This window comes from Phyllopteryx taeniolatus, chromosome 2 (genome assembly GCF_024500385.1).
Source record: "Phyllopteryx taeniolatus isolate TA_2022b chromosome 2, UOR_Ptae_1.2, whole genome shotgun sequence".
NCBI lineage: Eukaryota > Metazoa > Chordata > Actinopteri > Syngnathiformes > Syngnathidae > Phyllopteryx > Phyllopteryx taeniolatus.
Genome location: NC_084503.1, coordinates 25927418 through 25943666, shown reverse-complemented (window position 1 = coordinate 25943666; position 16249 = coordinate 25927418). Strand labels below are relative to the sequence as shown.

Genomic DNA, 16249 nt, shown 5'->3' with positions numbered 1-16249 from the left:
CCATGACCACACTTAACTCAGAACACTTCTATCTCAAATCATCTTTCCCTATTGAAATTCCATTAATCTGTTCCAGCCGACCATAACCCTAAACGTCAACCCAAGCTTTCGCCAGGATGAACACATCTGCAAAATTAGGTAGGTCATCAAATACCACCGCCATGCCCCGCCCACACGCTTGAGCCAAGCCACATATCTTACAGTGGACTCAAGTCATGAATTCGATGACTTTAGACTCGACTTGACAAAATGACACAATACTTGCAACTCGACTTGGACCTAAACAGCAATGACTCGTGACTTCACTCGGACTCGAGTCCAGTGACTTGAAAAGACCACTGTTACCAAAATATTGAGAAACAAACACTGTTCAGCTCTCTCTCAACAGCTCAACATGGCAATGTTAATATTACAGGAATTTCAGAAAGATGCAACCATTAAGTTGATGTTCTCAATGGATATCACTCAGGTGCAAGTATCCCACCATATTAAAGCTTAATTTAGAACTTACTTCTTTTAACAGTTAACACAGTGTTGCGCACAGTCAAGTAGAGGAATTGACCAGGAGGTCACTCTTTCAGGCACTACCTTAAGTAATGGTTTTATTTAAAAAAAAATACATATATATATATATTTTAATCAACAATAAATGTGGCAGTTACAGAAGGTACACATTCCACAAAGTACTGGTAACACACAGAAATGACAACGACAATTAACGTAACAATCAGGACAATTATTGCAAAAAAAAAAAAAAAAGAAATCCACATTGCATTGTGGGAATCGCACAACTTGACGTCACGCAACTTGACGTCACGTAAGCTTGTTTTGTTAGCATTAGCAGTTAGCTTTGTAAGCAATCGCGCAAATAGTTACACGGCGTGCCGGCCGTCCGCTCTCTGGGCTTCCAGTTCATTAGAGTCTGGTTTAATCAGTGTAGTATTGTCAAGAATCAGTCTTGCATTTCTTTTTTCTTATACACTTTATTTACCTTTCAGCACACACCTAGCATCTATTCGACATGAAGCTACACTCTTTGTGGCGTTTTCTTCCTTTTTCCCCTTTTTGACATAATTATTTTATGCAATGCCCCCAGTGTTCTCACTGAGATACCACAGTTGGATAAAATTGTGCCCTTAAAACAAGATGACAAACTTGTGTTCCTCTTTTTTAAATGAATGCCTTATGTTTTCATTCTGGAAAAGAATTGACTAAAATCATTGTCTGTTTCACTTCATTTGTCACTAGTGCCAACTTCAAACTCTAATCCCAAATGCATCCTACAAGAAAATATTAAGTACAATATTTTTCTGTTTTTATTGGCCATTTCTGAATTTGAAGTTAGTTCATTCTGTGCTGTGACATCATCCTTAACATCGCTCCGTCGCTTAATACATTTAACATTAACATCCATAAACTAATTAGATAATGGTAGGTGCGTTTCCTAATTAATACAAAATGTACTAGCGGATCAACTCTTGTCGCCGATGTTACGTGTGCTTCGCGGTTCCGTTGGGACCACAACCAGGGTCACGACCCCCAGCCCCTCAGTGCAAAAGTACAAAAGACCAGTGCAACAAATACAACACGGGCTGATCTGATGAGCCAAAAAAATGCATTAGAGGATCTCCGCTCCAGAGGTGGGTAGAGTAGCCAAATATTGTACTCAAGTAAGAGTACTGTTACTTGACAATAATGTGACTCAAGTAAAAGTAAAAAGTAGTCCTCCAAAAAATTACTTGAGTAAAAAGTACACAGTGAAATAATTACTCAAGTACTGAGTAAATAGTAACTTCTGATTTTTTTTAACCACAGCATGAACAACAATTAAAAAAAATTAAAATTCAAACTAAAATATGAACGTGCAAATTCTGATGTTGCTGTCTGTGTGTGTGTGTGTGTGTGTGTATGCACAATCAAAACTACAAAAAAAAACACCTGCAAGTTACTGCACGGTGTTTTCTAGTTCTGTGAGCTGAAATATGCACGTTTGGTCAGACTGTGCCAGACAAATACTACAATACAAGAAAGCTGTTGTTTTTGTTCGTCTAAATGTAAACAAGAGTAGCGCGCCGTTGCCTTCATGGTAACGACGACCTTCGCAAAATAGCCGCCATGTAGCCACAACAATCAGCCAGTACTGGCTTATCTAGTGTTAATACCTATGCCCACCCAATAGAAGACGTGTGAGGTCATGTGACTTTCATGTGTCGTTTGATTGGTGAACTATACTTAAACATTACTAGTGCTAAATTGGATTGGCGCAAACAGCACGCACGAAATAGTTGATAAATAACCCATCCATCCCTCCATTTTCTGAGCCGCTTCTCCTCACTAGGGTCGCGTGCGTGCTGGAGCCTATCCCAGATATCATCGGGCAGGAGGCGGGGTACACCCTGAACTGGTTGCCAGCTAATCGCAGGGCACATACAAACAAACAACCATTCACACTCACAGTCAGACCTAAGGGCAATTTAGAGTCTCCAATTAATGCATGTTTTTGGGATGTGGGAGGAAACCGGCATGCCCGGAGAAAACACACGCAGGCACGGGGAGAACATGGAAATTCCACACAGGCGGGGCCGGGGATTGAACCCGGTCCTCAGAACTGTGAGGCTGACGCTCTAACCAGTCGTCCACCATGCCGCCTGATAAATAACCAATAATTGATAAAAGTAGCGAGCGACATTTAGATAATTGTCACGGAGTAAAAGTACCGTTACTTCTTAACAGCAGAAGCAGCGAAAGCGTTTTTTTCTGGTCTCGTCAACTCCTGTGACTTATCCAAAGCAGGTCCCACGCGCACAGGCGGAACCTTAGGCCGATGCATATTAGTCCGCTGCGGAGTAATATTCACAATGACATCTGTGTGTGGATGGTGGATGTGTGGAATGGATCTATCTGCCAGCATTCAAGGAGTACGAATCAGCCTATGACTACAGTGACTGGGTGGATGAATGAATGGATGGACAATTTAAAAGCAACATGAACAACAATTCAAACAGCCATGGGTGAAATCAAGTTGAAACTCAAAGCCCAGCAAAAAAAAAAAGCTGATGACACAGTTTGCTGCCGTCAGCCCGACGCCGTGACAGCTGCTCAGTGAGAGGTAAAAGAAGTGATGCTGTCGGCAGAGAAAAGAACTCACCTCTCTAAGCAGGGCCGTCAGAGGAGTCATGACATCGCGCTTCACCATGTCCTCGCACACCTCCTGACCACCACACGCGCTTAGATTCCTGTCGGCGGACACAGAAACACACCTTTGTTTACAATCTTTACCACTGGAAATCGTGGAAACACAATCCACTCTAGAATCAAGCTGTGGCCATCATAAAGTCTTTATAAACACTACAGGCAATGTTAACCACTTTAAAAGGTAAAATAAATACATATTTCTTGGCGTTGCTCCTTTTGGAATAAGTGCCACAAAAAAGCCAAATAAAAAGCAAACCGTGCATGCTGGACTGAAATCCTGTGACATCACATTTGATGGCGATTTGATTTGTGAGACTTCGTTTTAAGTAATAGTTCATATTTGTCTATGAAATGTTTATTACTGGTGGAAGCATGAAGTAACTATATGGCAGGAAGTGACTTTAAGACCACATTAATGTAAAGTACGTTTTTAGTAGACCTCTGTAGTAAATAAGTCATTGGAAGGCAACAGCTGCATTTGTTGTTGCATGGCGCCCTCTGCATGTTTAACAAGAGAAATACACACAAGACAGTGGAATTTCACAAGCTTAAGGACTCCAAGTGAGTTCTGAAATATGTTTCTAAATACATTATACAACTGAAGATACTTGCTGAAAACGTGAAAAACATGGGAACTATGTAGTACTCAATTGTTAAGATATAGAGTTAAACTGCTTTGCACAATATCAGTTTCCCTGATTTTCTTTGGCAGTGTGCCTCAAATGTCACTGTAGGAAGTCCCATGGACACATCCCCATCATCTGAGAGTGGAGAGAACAGCTCCATTTTTCACGATTTAAAAGCCACACTGTAGACACATGACAATTTTTTTTAATCATTCAAATTTGGCAGGGATCTTAACAACACTTCTTTGTAGTGTGTCAAATTTGCAAGACATTTATTTTATATTTACAGGGACTTAAAGTCATACAATTCAAAATTTGTTGTGTGTTTTGCTGCACTGTGTGAAACAGAGGCACGATCATGATAAAGCTGTAAGGTAAGGGGAACTGCATTGTGTATTGGGGGCTGCACAGATTAGGGTTGGCTAACAGTGTTAGCTTGAGATAATTGGCACATAATTTCTAAATTTTAACAGGGGTGGTGGTGGTGTGGTATTCGTGTCTGGTGATTTTTCAGTGTGCCACATACACACAGAGTACTGAATATAGCGCTGCCTCCACAAGTAAAAAGGCTTTATTGTCTTTATGAAGTTTAGTTTCATTCAGACTTTCGGCTCTGGTCCACCAAGTAGAAGCCACTTGTTGCCCTGTTCAATTTTTTATAGTAATGAAAGCCGGATTCACCATTGGCCTAGCAGTTTTGGGGTGGGGCATAGTCGCTAACTCCCATGAGACAGGACCAGCCCCTAAAAAAATGTGCTGATTTCAACAAGAAATTGGGTGAGTAATGGCAGCGCTATAATCCTTGATCCTTGGGGTATTTTGGTGAGAGCATTTCACAGGCATATTATTAAGACACCTGGGAACTGTTTTAAACTGTGAACAAAAATGACTAATTTGCACAGCGGCGTAAGAATAAATGCTTAGATGGTACCAGAAGCCTCACTCACTAGTTTCAGCTGTACTTACTGTTTTTCATTTGACTGTTTTATATCTATGGCCTAGGTGTGCATCTCATAGAAATATTTAATGCAATTAGAAAACTATTGAGTTACTGTTAGTTAATGGTAGGTTTCTACTTATAAATTTGGGTAGTATGTCACCGCTATAGGAACAGAACTCCCTACATTTCAATTTCTGTTAGGAAATGTCACAATTAAGGGACCTATTCGGAGAGTTTTCCTTACCTGAGGGCTCCGGCTGCGGTCTCCCTGACGGCCAGGCTGCTGTCCAGCAACATGGGGCCCAGCCGCCTCACTGCATCCCTTTGCAGGAAGCCCGGGATACTCTGACTCTGCTGGACCACCCGAGAGATACTGGCACACGCACACTCCCTTACATCCGCACTGGGACTCTCCAACTAGGAATGGAGGCGCTTATTATCATGAGAGTTTTTAACTTGCAGGGGCATGCAGAGACCTTTGGAGGGGCAGGTGCTCAAAGTTAAAAGGTGGGCACATAGAACAAGAATTTGTAACGCCTTAGCAGAGCATTGCAAGCTATTTATGAAAACAGAATAAGACACTTGCCTTAGGGTCACCAGGAATTGCAGTCTCTAGCAAAGGTGCCCACCATTTGCTTAGTTGTGGATGGGAATGATAATAAACCCAATAATTAGTATTTTGTGCCCAAATTACACCTATTTTGTGGTGACATATTAGCATTTTGTGTGCATGTCAAAACTATATTGTGGCCACAATAACATTCCTATGTCATGTGAGGAGCGCCGTAGATTTTAGTGGATTTATTCTCTAAAACTCTTTTTATTTTTAATGAAACACTGTTGAGAAATTGATGGTAGAATGTGGTCCACCTCACATTCTCCATCCACAGCATAGTATTGCTTCTCCGCCTTGAATTACTTTGTAATTATATAGATTTTGTTTTTTACACTATAAAGTGAGACATCAATTAAGCACCTTCTGCAGGTACATAAAGACCAAGGTCTACTGGAAGACATGCAGGGTAATACTGTAGATGAGGAGCAAGAACAAGAGGCAAAAAACTACACTCCAGTAATAGTCGTTCCTACAGAATATACCTGTGAGTAATTTTGTATGCTGTCTGCATGTATTGCTGCTCCATGTGTGTTAAAGTAACAGTTGTTTGGAGCTTAATAATTACCATAACATCTGGTAATTCATATTCAACAATTCACACATCTCATATGTTGGAATTTAGATGTTCGATTTAGCTGAGCATTTTGGTGTGGTTTACAGCTTGTGGAAGGGCTAAAAGTATTTTAACTTAATTAACTTTAGTAACTTTTTTATACCGTCTATCTGTTGTGTCATTGTATTTCTCCTAGGTTGAGGTTTCTCCATGTAGTTTTTTCCTGTATTGTAAGATCAATTCAGATCTCAAGGTTTTTGTCTTTCTTACATCGTATCGTCCTCCGTGGATGTTGAAAAGGGTAATGAGCCTATTTTGACAAAGTAAGGCATCATACACACGTAAAGATTTTTCCACTGTTAAAACATTTTTTTATCTTCTACGGACCCCATACATAAAGTTAAAAAAAAATTAAAATCGGCCATTTAACAGTTTTGGTCGTCGTGTGTGGTGTGCTCCAAGAATCTCAACACAGATGTTTCCCCGAGTATTCCCGAAGGTTGCCGAAGCCAAGAGCCGTGTAAAATGGTGATGTTCTAAAAAAAAAACGACTTCTTGCCGTCTGGGGAACCCACTTTTCTACAAAAAAACACATCGGGTGAGACGTGTTTGTTACGTTACGTTTCCGTGTTTGTCAGTCTTGGGTGCTTCTTTGATTGGCTACATGTGTCACATCACAATTCTCGGCGTCATGACTCAGGAGAAGTTGGCATTCCCACACACGAAGAGTTTTTGGTCGTAAATATTGAACATGTTCATTATTTAAGATTGTCGGCCCCGACCTGTTTGGGACCCTAAAATCGGGACAAATTAATTCTTAACATACATCAGAACTATCAATCAACAATCTTATATGCGTTAAGATTGTCTGGCCTTAAGATTGTCTGGCGTTTGATGTGTTTGGTCGGGAAGGGACAGAATCGGCACTAAAACAGGCCGATTGTCTTTATGTGTCTGCTGCTGCAGGCCTAAGGTGTACAAAGTACAGATATCTGTGTTCAAATGTAGAGAGTAAAAGTAAATAAGTAATCAGAAAAATAAATACTCAAATACAGCTGTGAATATTCTCAGTCATCCACGTCATTTCATTCTCAGGGCATTGATTCAATTGCAACTGGACTGTTCAATGCCCTGAGAAACACCCAAGTTAAGTACAGATACCTGACAATTTGATTTCAGTTAATTACAGTTAAGTTTCAATTACTTCCCACTACTGCTAAACAGTGCAGATAAATTACAGGCTGCCTGCAAGTATGATTGTTTTGGTCACTGATGAGATGCCGTCATTTGACAGGTCTTAAAACAGTAAGCCGCATGAAACTGAGTGGACCAGTGAGGGCAAGGGTTTGGGACAGGTCACGGTGGAGAAGCGAGGGTATTCAGTTGAGAAGGAGTAATGTTATATATGCATACGCATGTGTGTGAACAATCGTAATAGTACAACCGCTGCCTCAGATAACTAACGTTGGACTTTAATCATATTGTGCTTATGTAAACTGACTGACAACTACAAATCATTATTTAATATCACCAAGACGCCTTTGACTAAATACATTTGTTGGCAATTCTCCAAATGTGCTTGTCATACGGCACATTTACTAGTGTCATACGACAGGGAAGTCTTGTCATTAAGTAGTTTACGTGTAAAAGTCATTTTAACGCCACAATTAAATCACTTGCTACGCTCTCCTACTTTCTCAAGCAGTTCCGCCACCGAGCAGTCGTCGTCGTCCCCGCGTTTCTCCTCCTCGGCGGCCGCTTCCTTCACGGCGTTCACAGGTAGTCCGACAGCGTTGAACTGAGGACGTTTAAACTTTGTCGTCTTACTTTTGCCCATTTTAAAAGTGTCTTAAAGTGCAAATGTGGGAAATTCGTACTTAATTAGTCAGAAGTTTCGGCAAAGAAACCCCAAAACACACGATGGCCTAGTAAATGGCCATGTGGAAACAGCTGCCGTAAAGGGCGAGTGTTGCTGCTGGGCAGTAAAGCAGAGAAACCTGTCGAAATCGTCGTCGCGCCAGTAATCAGTATTCATAGATATGAATCAGTCGATACGCCATACAATAAAGCAGCACTGCTAACCGACGTGCCTAAATAGCTGCCATATTGGTAAGGTCGACGTTCCCATTCAAGGCATGGACACTGAAATGAAATCGTAACTTGCTTATTCCTCAATGGATTTTCATGGGGCTTACTGTTTTGTCAACGCCAAAGCATATGTTGTCAATATACATTTAAAAAGAAAAAAGAAATATTATGTTGTTGCTTTTTTTATGAAACCATTTAATCTCGTAAATTCAAAGTAGGGTTTCGGTTTGTAGCTACTGTATAGTTTCAAATCATGGCTTCAAGCCAGGATTATGGTTTTAAACAAGGGTACCGTTAAGGTTTCAAGTCCTTGGTAGTTGTAGGTTTGTGTCGACCGAGTGGAGACCCCAAAAGTGGCAGGAGCCCCCTTCTCCCCCCTTGTTCCTTCCATCCTTGTTTCCTTTCCCCCATTCAAACTCTTACCCTTCCTTTAATGCCTCGTTTCCTTCCTTGTTTCTTTTATACATCCTTGTATCCTTCCTTTGATCAATCATCCTTCCTCTCTCATCATTCTTTCCTTCCTTGCTTTCCTTTCCTCCTCCCATCCTTTTATACATCCTTGTTTCAGTCCTCCCTTCCAACCTTCCTGGTTTTTATTTCCATCCTCCTCTTCATACTGTCCATTTAATACCTTTTATACTCTGCTTATATACTTCATTAATCCATCCTTCTATCCTTTTCTTTCATCATTCCTCCCTCCTCTCGTCCTTCCTATCTTCCTTTTCTTATCCGTCTTTTCTACTTGTTTTCGAGACTAAGGAGCATCATAAATAAAAAAATAAATAAACAAGACATTTTCATAACTCTTAGATTTATTAGGTAGCTAGTTTTAAAAAATATAAACATTTAGATAAAATACATAATTACCATGAACGCATACCATTTCTGTTAAGAGGAATTGAGCAGCTTCAACATAAGCACAGTTACAAAATGTCCATCTCTCTCTCTCTCTCTTTCGCTCTCTCCTTGACAAAATGTCTTCTTCACGATGACAATAATGTCCCCTCGATGTTTTCTGACCACCCACAACCGTACACCTACTGGATATTTGGCCGCGGCTTAAGTATAAGCTTCCCCGTCTGCGTAGACACAAAAAGTTAACACATTTAGACACATGAAATGATTTGAAAACGTATGCAAACTGATCTGTATTGACTCACGTCGTCACAGGACATGTTGTATTCAGCTAGAACTATCCGACACCTTGCAGCTATACTGAGGGGGAAAAGGGTCAAGGAAGAATATGATAACCATAGAATAGGAAATGAAATGGAAGGTGAAGGGAATATAGAATACTTTATATTCTAATATGTAATTCTATATCCATCCATCCATTCTCTACCGCTTATCCGGGTCGGGTCGTGGGGGCAGTAGCTTCAGCAGGGACGCCCAGACTTCCCTCTCCCCAGCCACTTCATCCAGCTCTTCCGGGGGGATCCCGAGGCGTTCCCAGGCCAGCCGAAGGATGTAGTCTCTCCAGCGTGTCCTGGGTCGTCCCCGGGGTCTCCTCCCAGTGGGACATGCCCGGAACACCTCACCAGGGAGGCGTCCGGGAGGCATCCGAATCAGATGCCCCAGCCACCTCATCTGGCTCCTCTCAATGCGGAGGAGCAGCAGCTCTACTCTGAGATCCTCCCGGATGACCGAGCTTCTCACCCTATCTCTAAGGGAGAGCCCGGACACCCTGCGGAGGAAACTCATTTCGGCCGCTTGTATCCGGGATCTTGTTCTTTCGGTCACGACCCACAGCTCATGACCATAGGTGAGGGTAGGAACGAAGATCGACCGGTAAATTGAGAGCTTCGCCTTTCGGCTTAGCTCTTTCTTTACCACAACGGACCGATACAAAGTCCGCATCACTGCAGACGCTGCACCGATCCGCCTGTCGATCTCCCGTTCCATTCTTCCCTCACTCGTGAACAAGACCCCAAGATACTTGAATTCCTCCACTTGGGGCAGGATCTCATCCCCGACCTGGAGATGGCATGCCACCCTTTCCCGACTGAGGACCATGGTCTCAGATTTGGAGGTGCTGATTCTCATCCCACCCGCTTCACACTCGGCTGCGAACTGCTCCAATGAGAGTTGGAGGTCACGGCTTGATGAAGCCAACAGAACCACAATCATCTGCAAAAAGCAGAGATGCAATACTGAGGCCACCAAACCGGACCCCCTCTACACCTCGGCTGCGCCTAGAAATTCTGTCCATAAAAGTTATGAACAGAATCGGCGACAAAGGGCAGCCTTGGCGGAGTCCAACCCTCACCGGGAACGAGTCCGACTTACTGCCGGATATGCGGACCAAACTCTGACTCCGGTCGTACAGGGACCGAACAGCCCGTATCAGGGGGTTCGGTACCCCATACTCCCGAAGCACTCTCCACAGGACTCCCCGAGGGACACGGTCGAATGCCTTCTCCAAGTCCACAAAACACATGTAGACTGGTTGGGCGAACTCCCATGCACCCTCGAGGACCCTGCCGAGGGTGTAGAGCTGGTCCACTGTTCCACGGCCAGGACGAAAACCACACTGCTCCTCCTGAATCTGAGATTCGACTTCCCGACGGACCCTCCTCTCCAGCACCCCTGAATAGACCTTACCAGGGAGGCTGAGCAGTGTGAGCCCCCTGTAGTTGGAACACACCCTCCGGTCCCCCTTCTTAAAAAGGGGGACCACCACCCCAGTCTGCCAATCCAGAGGCACTGTCCCCGATGTCCACGCGATGTTGCAGAGGCGTGTCAACCAGGACAGCCCCACAACATCCAGAGCCTTTAGGAACTCCGGGCGAATCTCATCCACCCCCGGGGCCCTGCCACCGAGGAGCTTTTTATCTACCTCGGTGACCTCAAACCCAGAGATAGGAGAGCCCGCCTCAGAGAACCCACACTCTGCTTCCCCATGGGAAGGCGTGTCGGTGGAATTGAGGAGGTCTTCGAAGTATTCTCCCCACCGACTCACAACGTCCCGAGTCGAGGTCAGCAGCGCCCCATCCCCACTATACACAGTGTTGGTGGTGCACTGCTTTCCTCTCCTGAGACGTCGGATGGTGGACCAGAATTTCCTCGAAGCCGTCCGGAAGTCTTTCTCCATGGCCTCACCGAACTCCTCCCATGCCCGGGTTTTTGCTTCAGCGACCACCAGAGCTGCATTCCGCTTGGCCAGCCGGTACCCATCAGCTGCCTCAGGAGTCCCACAGGCCAAAAAGGCCCGATAGGACTCCTTCTTCAGCTTGACGGCATCCCTCACCGTTGGTGTCCACCAACGGGTTCGGGGATTGCCGCCACGACAGGCACCGACCACCTTACGGCCACAGCTCCGGTCGGCCGCCTCAGCAATGGAGGCGCGGAACATGGTCCACTCGGACTCGATGTCCCCCGCCTCCCCCGGAACATGAGCAAAGTTCTGTCGGAGGTGGGAGTTGAAACTCCTTCTGACAGGGGATTCCGCCAGTCGTTCCCAGCAGACCCTCACAATACGTTTGGGCCTGCCACGTCGGACCGGCATCTTCCCCCACCATCGGAGCCAACTCACCACCAGGTGGTGATCAGTTGACAGCTCCGCCCCTCTCTTCACCCGAGTGTCCAAGACATGCGGCCGCAAGTCCGATGACACCACCACAAAGTCGATCATCGAACTGCGACCTAGGGTGTCCTGGTGCCAAGTGCACGTGTGGACACCCTTATGCTTGAACATGGTGTTCGTTATGGACAATCCGTGACGAGCACAGAAGTCCAATAACAGAACACCGCTCGGGTTCTGATCGGGGGGGGCCGTTCCTCCCAATCGCCCCCTTCCAGGTCTCACTGTCATTGCCCACGTGAGCATTGAAGTCCCCCAACAGAACAATGGAGTCCCCAGCGGGAGCGCTCTCCAGCACCCCCTCCAAGGACTCCAAAAAGGGTGGGTACTCTGAACTGCTGTTTGGTGCATAGGCACAAACAACAGTCAGGACCCGTCCCCCCACCCGAAGGCGGAGGGAGGCTACCCTCTCGTCCACCGGGGTGAACCCCAACGTACAGGCGCCGAGCCGGGGGGCAATAAGTATACCCACACCTGCTCGGCGCCTCTCACCATGGGCAACTCCAGAGTGGAAGAGAGTCCAACCCTTCTCGAGAGGACTGGTACCAGAGCCCAAGGTGTGTGTGGAGGCGAGTCCGACTATATCGAGTCGGAACTTCTCGACCTCACACACCAGCTCGGGCTCCTTCCCTGCCAGAGAGGTGACATTCCACGTCCCTAGAGCCAGCTTCTGTAGCCGGGGATCGGATCGCCAAGGTCCCCGCCTTCGGCCACTGCCCAGCTCACACTGCACCCGACCCCTATGGCCCCTCCCACAGGTGGTGAGCCCATGGGAAGGGGGACCCACGTTACCCTTTCGGGCTGTGCCCGGCCGGGCCCCATGGGTGCAGGCCCGGCCACCAGGCGCTCGCCTTCGAGCCCCACCACCAGGCCTGGCTCCAGTGGGGGGCCCCGGTGGCCCGCGTCCGGGCAAGGGAAAACGAAGTCCATTGTTTGTCGTCATCATTAGGGGTCTTTGAGCTGTGCTTTGTCTGGTCCCTCACCTAGGACCTGTTTGTCATGGGTGACCCTGCCAGGGGCATAAAGCCCCAGACAACTTAGCTCCTAGGATCACTGGGACACACAAACCCCTCCACCACGACAAGGTGACGGCTCAAGGAGGGGTAATTCTATATGTAATTGAATATAATATAGAGTTTCAGGGTCTAACTAGTTTGGAAGAGGATGTGTATTACAGTATAATCAGATAAGGGGGTAGGAGTTTTATTGCAGGAAAACCCCCCCATCAGGTGGTATTTGGAGACACATCTCAAGGAAGAAAGGAACTGCGGGGAGCCACTATAAACATTGAATGCAGGAATGTGAGCCGACATCTGCAGGCGACACCTGGAGCAGAAGTCTGGAGCCAGATCAAATGGTCATCATTCTGCAGGACAACGATGACGTCAGATTACGGACCAATCAGATGACAGCGATTATATACTGGCCTGTTTGAAACATTGTATAAGTCTGGGGTAGAATCAGATAGTTTCAGTTCGACTACTTTATCTGCTAAGGATAAGATAGGGTAGTTACGAACCCAGAGCTCTGCAAATGTATAGACTCCTCTGTCAGGAATAAATTGGTTGGTTTTGATACATTGTTGTGAAAGAAGTTCTTTCACGAAAACGAACACGCTTGGAACCACGGGAGTTAGGAGATTTTAAAACACAGGTTCCTTTAAAGGTGAGTGTCAGGCTACTCAGTACAGTACGTATGAGCAATACAATTATTTAAATATCAACGTTAAAACAAAAAAATGTTAGTCAAGCATCTTCAAATGGTTAGTTTAAGTTAGGTTTATTATACTGTATGAATAATATATAATTAGTATGTATTAAATGTGACTTAAAATATTGCCTGGACAGTAAATAAATAAATAATAATACATTTTATTTGAGGTACCTTTCATGTCCCTGGAGATCACTTTACAGGATTTACATAAAAAATTATGTTTCAAAAAACTATGTGAATGAGGAATAAAAATAAAGTAAAGGCAGTCTGAAACAAGAACCGGCCAAATGCAAACAAGTAATGATGGCTGATATTATTAACATTCAGCGAGCTGCTAAAATGTTTTTGAACACACTCGTTTTTAACTTAAAAATAATTGGTTAGTGGTAATTACGATTAAATTTAGCTGCACAAAAAATTCTTATTTCTTTTACCTTTGTTTAATGTATTTTTCCCCCCAATTTGTATTAATTTGATTATTTTTTAAATGTATTCTAAAATATCATAGTTTGTTGAATATTACATTGTAATAAACATATAGTTTATGCATAATACATACTTTTTGTAAAATTATATTTTTAAATTAAGTATTTATTTGGAGAGTGACAAAAAAAACCCGATGAAAATCTGGACAAATGAAGGCCTCAAATAAATACCTTACCTATACACAATCCCCTGCTTTTTAGCTTGCCTTTTTATCATTTTAGTTGATTCTTTTTTTTTAATTAGTATTTATTTAAAACATTTGCAATGGTGACACGTGAAAGTGTGACCCTAAACAGATTAATTCCCTTGACAATATTTCTTATGAGAAAAACCTCTTCTAAATGAGTATTAACCTCAAGTTTGACTTTGGATATTTCTGCTGTGTGCGTAAAAAGAGAAAAAGGATACATCGACGGTGCCACAACGCGCTTGTGTATCCCGGCAAAGAAGAGCGCGATGAGCGTGACGCAGCTGATGGTGAAGAAGGGATGATTCCACAGCGATGAAAAGAAAGACACCTACAGAAGGAGAGGAGCAAAGGCACAATGTGTTACAGTCACAGTTCTCACTCTCCTAACATGTTGAGCTAAAGAAAAGGACTTTTTCTGCCATTTACAGTTGTTCCCCTGTTTCAACGTTTACACAAGGACAGCATGGACTGCAATTGTAAAAATTATTGTTTTTATTAATGCATTTGCATTTTCAAGTTGTCATTATGGGATGTTGACTGTAGATTTTTTAGGAATTTTTTTTTAATCCATTTTGGAATAAGGCCTAACATTTTCCACACAAAATGTGAAAACGTTAAGCACTCCAAAATGCATGTACTGTATGCTTTGTCAAACCGCCCCAACGATTAAAAATTACAGGACATTTTTCAAACCATTTTTTAAGATTCACAAAACTTAGCCTGTTTTGAGAGGGCAGTCAATGCCGAGTACAGCATTTGTTACCATGACAACCAGGGCTGGTGATGAGGCAAGCTGCTACCATTAGTCCACAATGTAAAGAAAACTAAAAAGGTTGGTGCAGGCAGCACTTTATCACCAAGTCACCAAATTACACTTACTACACTGTTCTGCAAGTGTAGCAGACACATCACCAAACACAAACCTCCCTCTGCCTGCTTAGCTTTTGACTTTGATGATAATATTTATCTGTCGTCCAAACATTGCTTGCTGGCACATCTTCACCCAGCCTAGCTGCAAAGTTGTGGGCGGAGAAAGCCGGTGTGGGGCAGTACTATGTAAATTAGTTACGTAATAATTCACTACTTGGTTTTATTTACTTGGTTATGTCATTTATGGGAAATCACCCCAACCATTTGTATAAAAGATATTAAAAATCTGGTTTTCCATAAAATGTGCCCTTTAACATGTTTGAGACATGTTTTCACCAAAGGATCAAGGATTACAGCACAGTTTTCACCCTCTATTTTAGGATTTGGCTTTTGTTAGCATGACGACTGAGGCTTGTGATGAGGCGAGGCACTACTATTAGCACACAGTATCAGTGATAAGCCTGTAATCAGGACAATGGAAGATTTTATTTTATTTTCCACTGGTGGGGGCAGCACTTCGTCAACCAAGCTACCAAATTACACTAATCAATTAGTGAAGTGGATGTGCTTATTTTGCTTCACTGTTGTTGCTTGAAAATGGGGGACAATCACTCGGCCTAGATGCCAAGTCAAGTATTATTATAAATTAACTGCACCGTTGTGTCACAGTCTGGCAAAAACCAAGTAGTTGTACACAAGGCAAACAAAGTAAATTTTCCATAATACTCTATGTCCACTTTCAAAGAACACCCTAACGCATACCTTTTGTGTATCCGGGTCTATCAACCAGTTCCAAGCCCCGGTGGCTGTGCAGACTGATACCACGATTAAAATCACTGAGAAGAAACAATAATAAAGACATTATTACCACAAATAATAAAGCGGTGTCTATGTTTTGCATGACTTACTTCTCCACCTGCCTGTTGCAGGTTGTAAACAGGAGACATATTCTGTCAGTCTTCTCTCAAAGGCTTTCAGATCTGATGGAGTAATGATACAGTAGTAAAATTGAGATTAATAAGACCTTAAATGTTACATTATATGCACACACGTGTCATATATATACCGTATGTGTACTGAGTAGATTGTGTGCACATCTGGGCGAGCTCAGCCACAATGCTACATGCTAACGACGTAGGGAAACGACTCGGGTTATTTTAGTGCCGCGTTCATTCTAATGCCTTCGTCAAATATCGACATGTTTAACTGGCAACCGAATAGGTCGCTGTTTAAAGACGTTGACTGTTAAAGAAAAGCGCTTTTCCGGCATGTTACCTTCGGCCTGCTCCAGTGAATTCATGTCTGCGACTCGAGGTCACGTGGTGGTTCCCCAAGCAGCAGGCATGCTGGTTGTGGGCTGTCCCGTTCACGCTCCTTTGCATGAAAGACAGG

The 16249-nt window shown here is 43.8% G+C and overlaps 2 protein-coding genes across 5 annotated transcripts in view; both read right to left on the bottom strand.

Moving 5' to 3' along the window:
* Positions 1-8009, bottom strand: part of heatr3 (HEAT repeat containing 3) — a 35366-nt gene extending 27357 nt beyond the window's left edge. The window contains exons 1-3 of one of the 3 annotated variants that reach the window (XM_061765534.1): positions 7624-8009; positions 5006-5178; positions 3149-3236 (exon numbers count right to left, since the gene is read on the bottom strand). In XM_061765534.1, coding sequence (XP_061621518.1) covers positions 3149-3236; positions 5006-5178; positions 7624-7767 — 405 coding nt within the window. In that variant the 5' untranslated portion in view covers positions 7768-8009. The remainder of the gene's footprint in view (positions 1-3148; positions 3237-5005; positions 5179-7623) is intronic. The other 2 variants (XM_061765533.1, XM_061765535.1) reach the window with 2 other exon arrangements.
* Positions 8010-8812: 803 nt separating this feature from the next.
* cnep1r1 (CTD nuclear envelope phosphatase 1 regulatory subunit 1) lies at positions 8813-16229 on the bottom strand. Of its 2 annotated transcripts, none has more exons than XM_061765545.1 (6): positions 16133-16229; positions 15766-15837; positions 15620-15693; positions 14206-14315; positions 9179-9233; positions 8813-9097 (listed from the first exon to the last, which is right to left on the bottom strand). In XM_061765545.1, the coding sequence occupies exons 1-6, from the start codon at positions 16155-16157 to the stop codon at positions 9056-9058; spliced, it is 378 nt and encodes a 125-aa protein (XP_061621529.1). In that variant the 5' UTR covers positions 16158-16229; the 3' UTR covers positions 8813-9055. The 2 variants fall into 2 exon arrangements, with proteins under 2 accessions (XP_061621529.1, XP_061621528.1); XM_061765544.1 differs by lacking the exon at positions 16133-16229 and adding an exon at positions 15924-16122.
* Between the last annotated feature and the right edge of the window lie 20 nt (positions 16230-16249).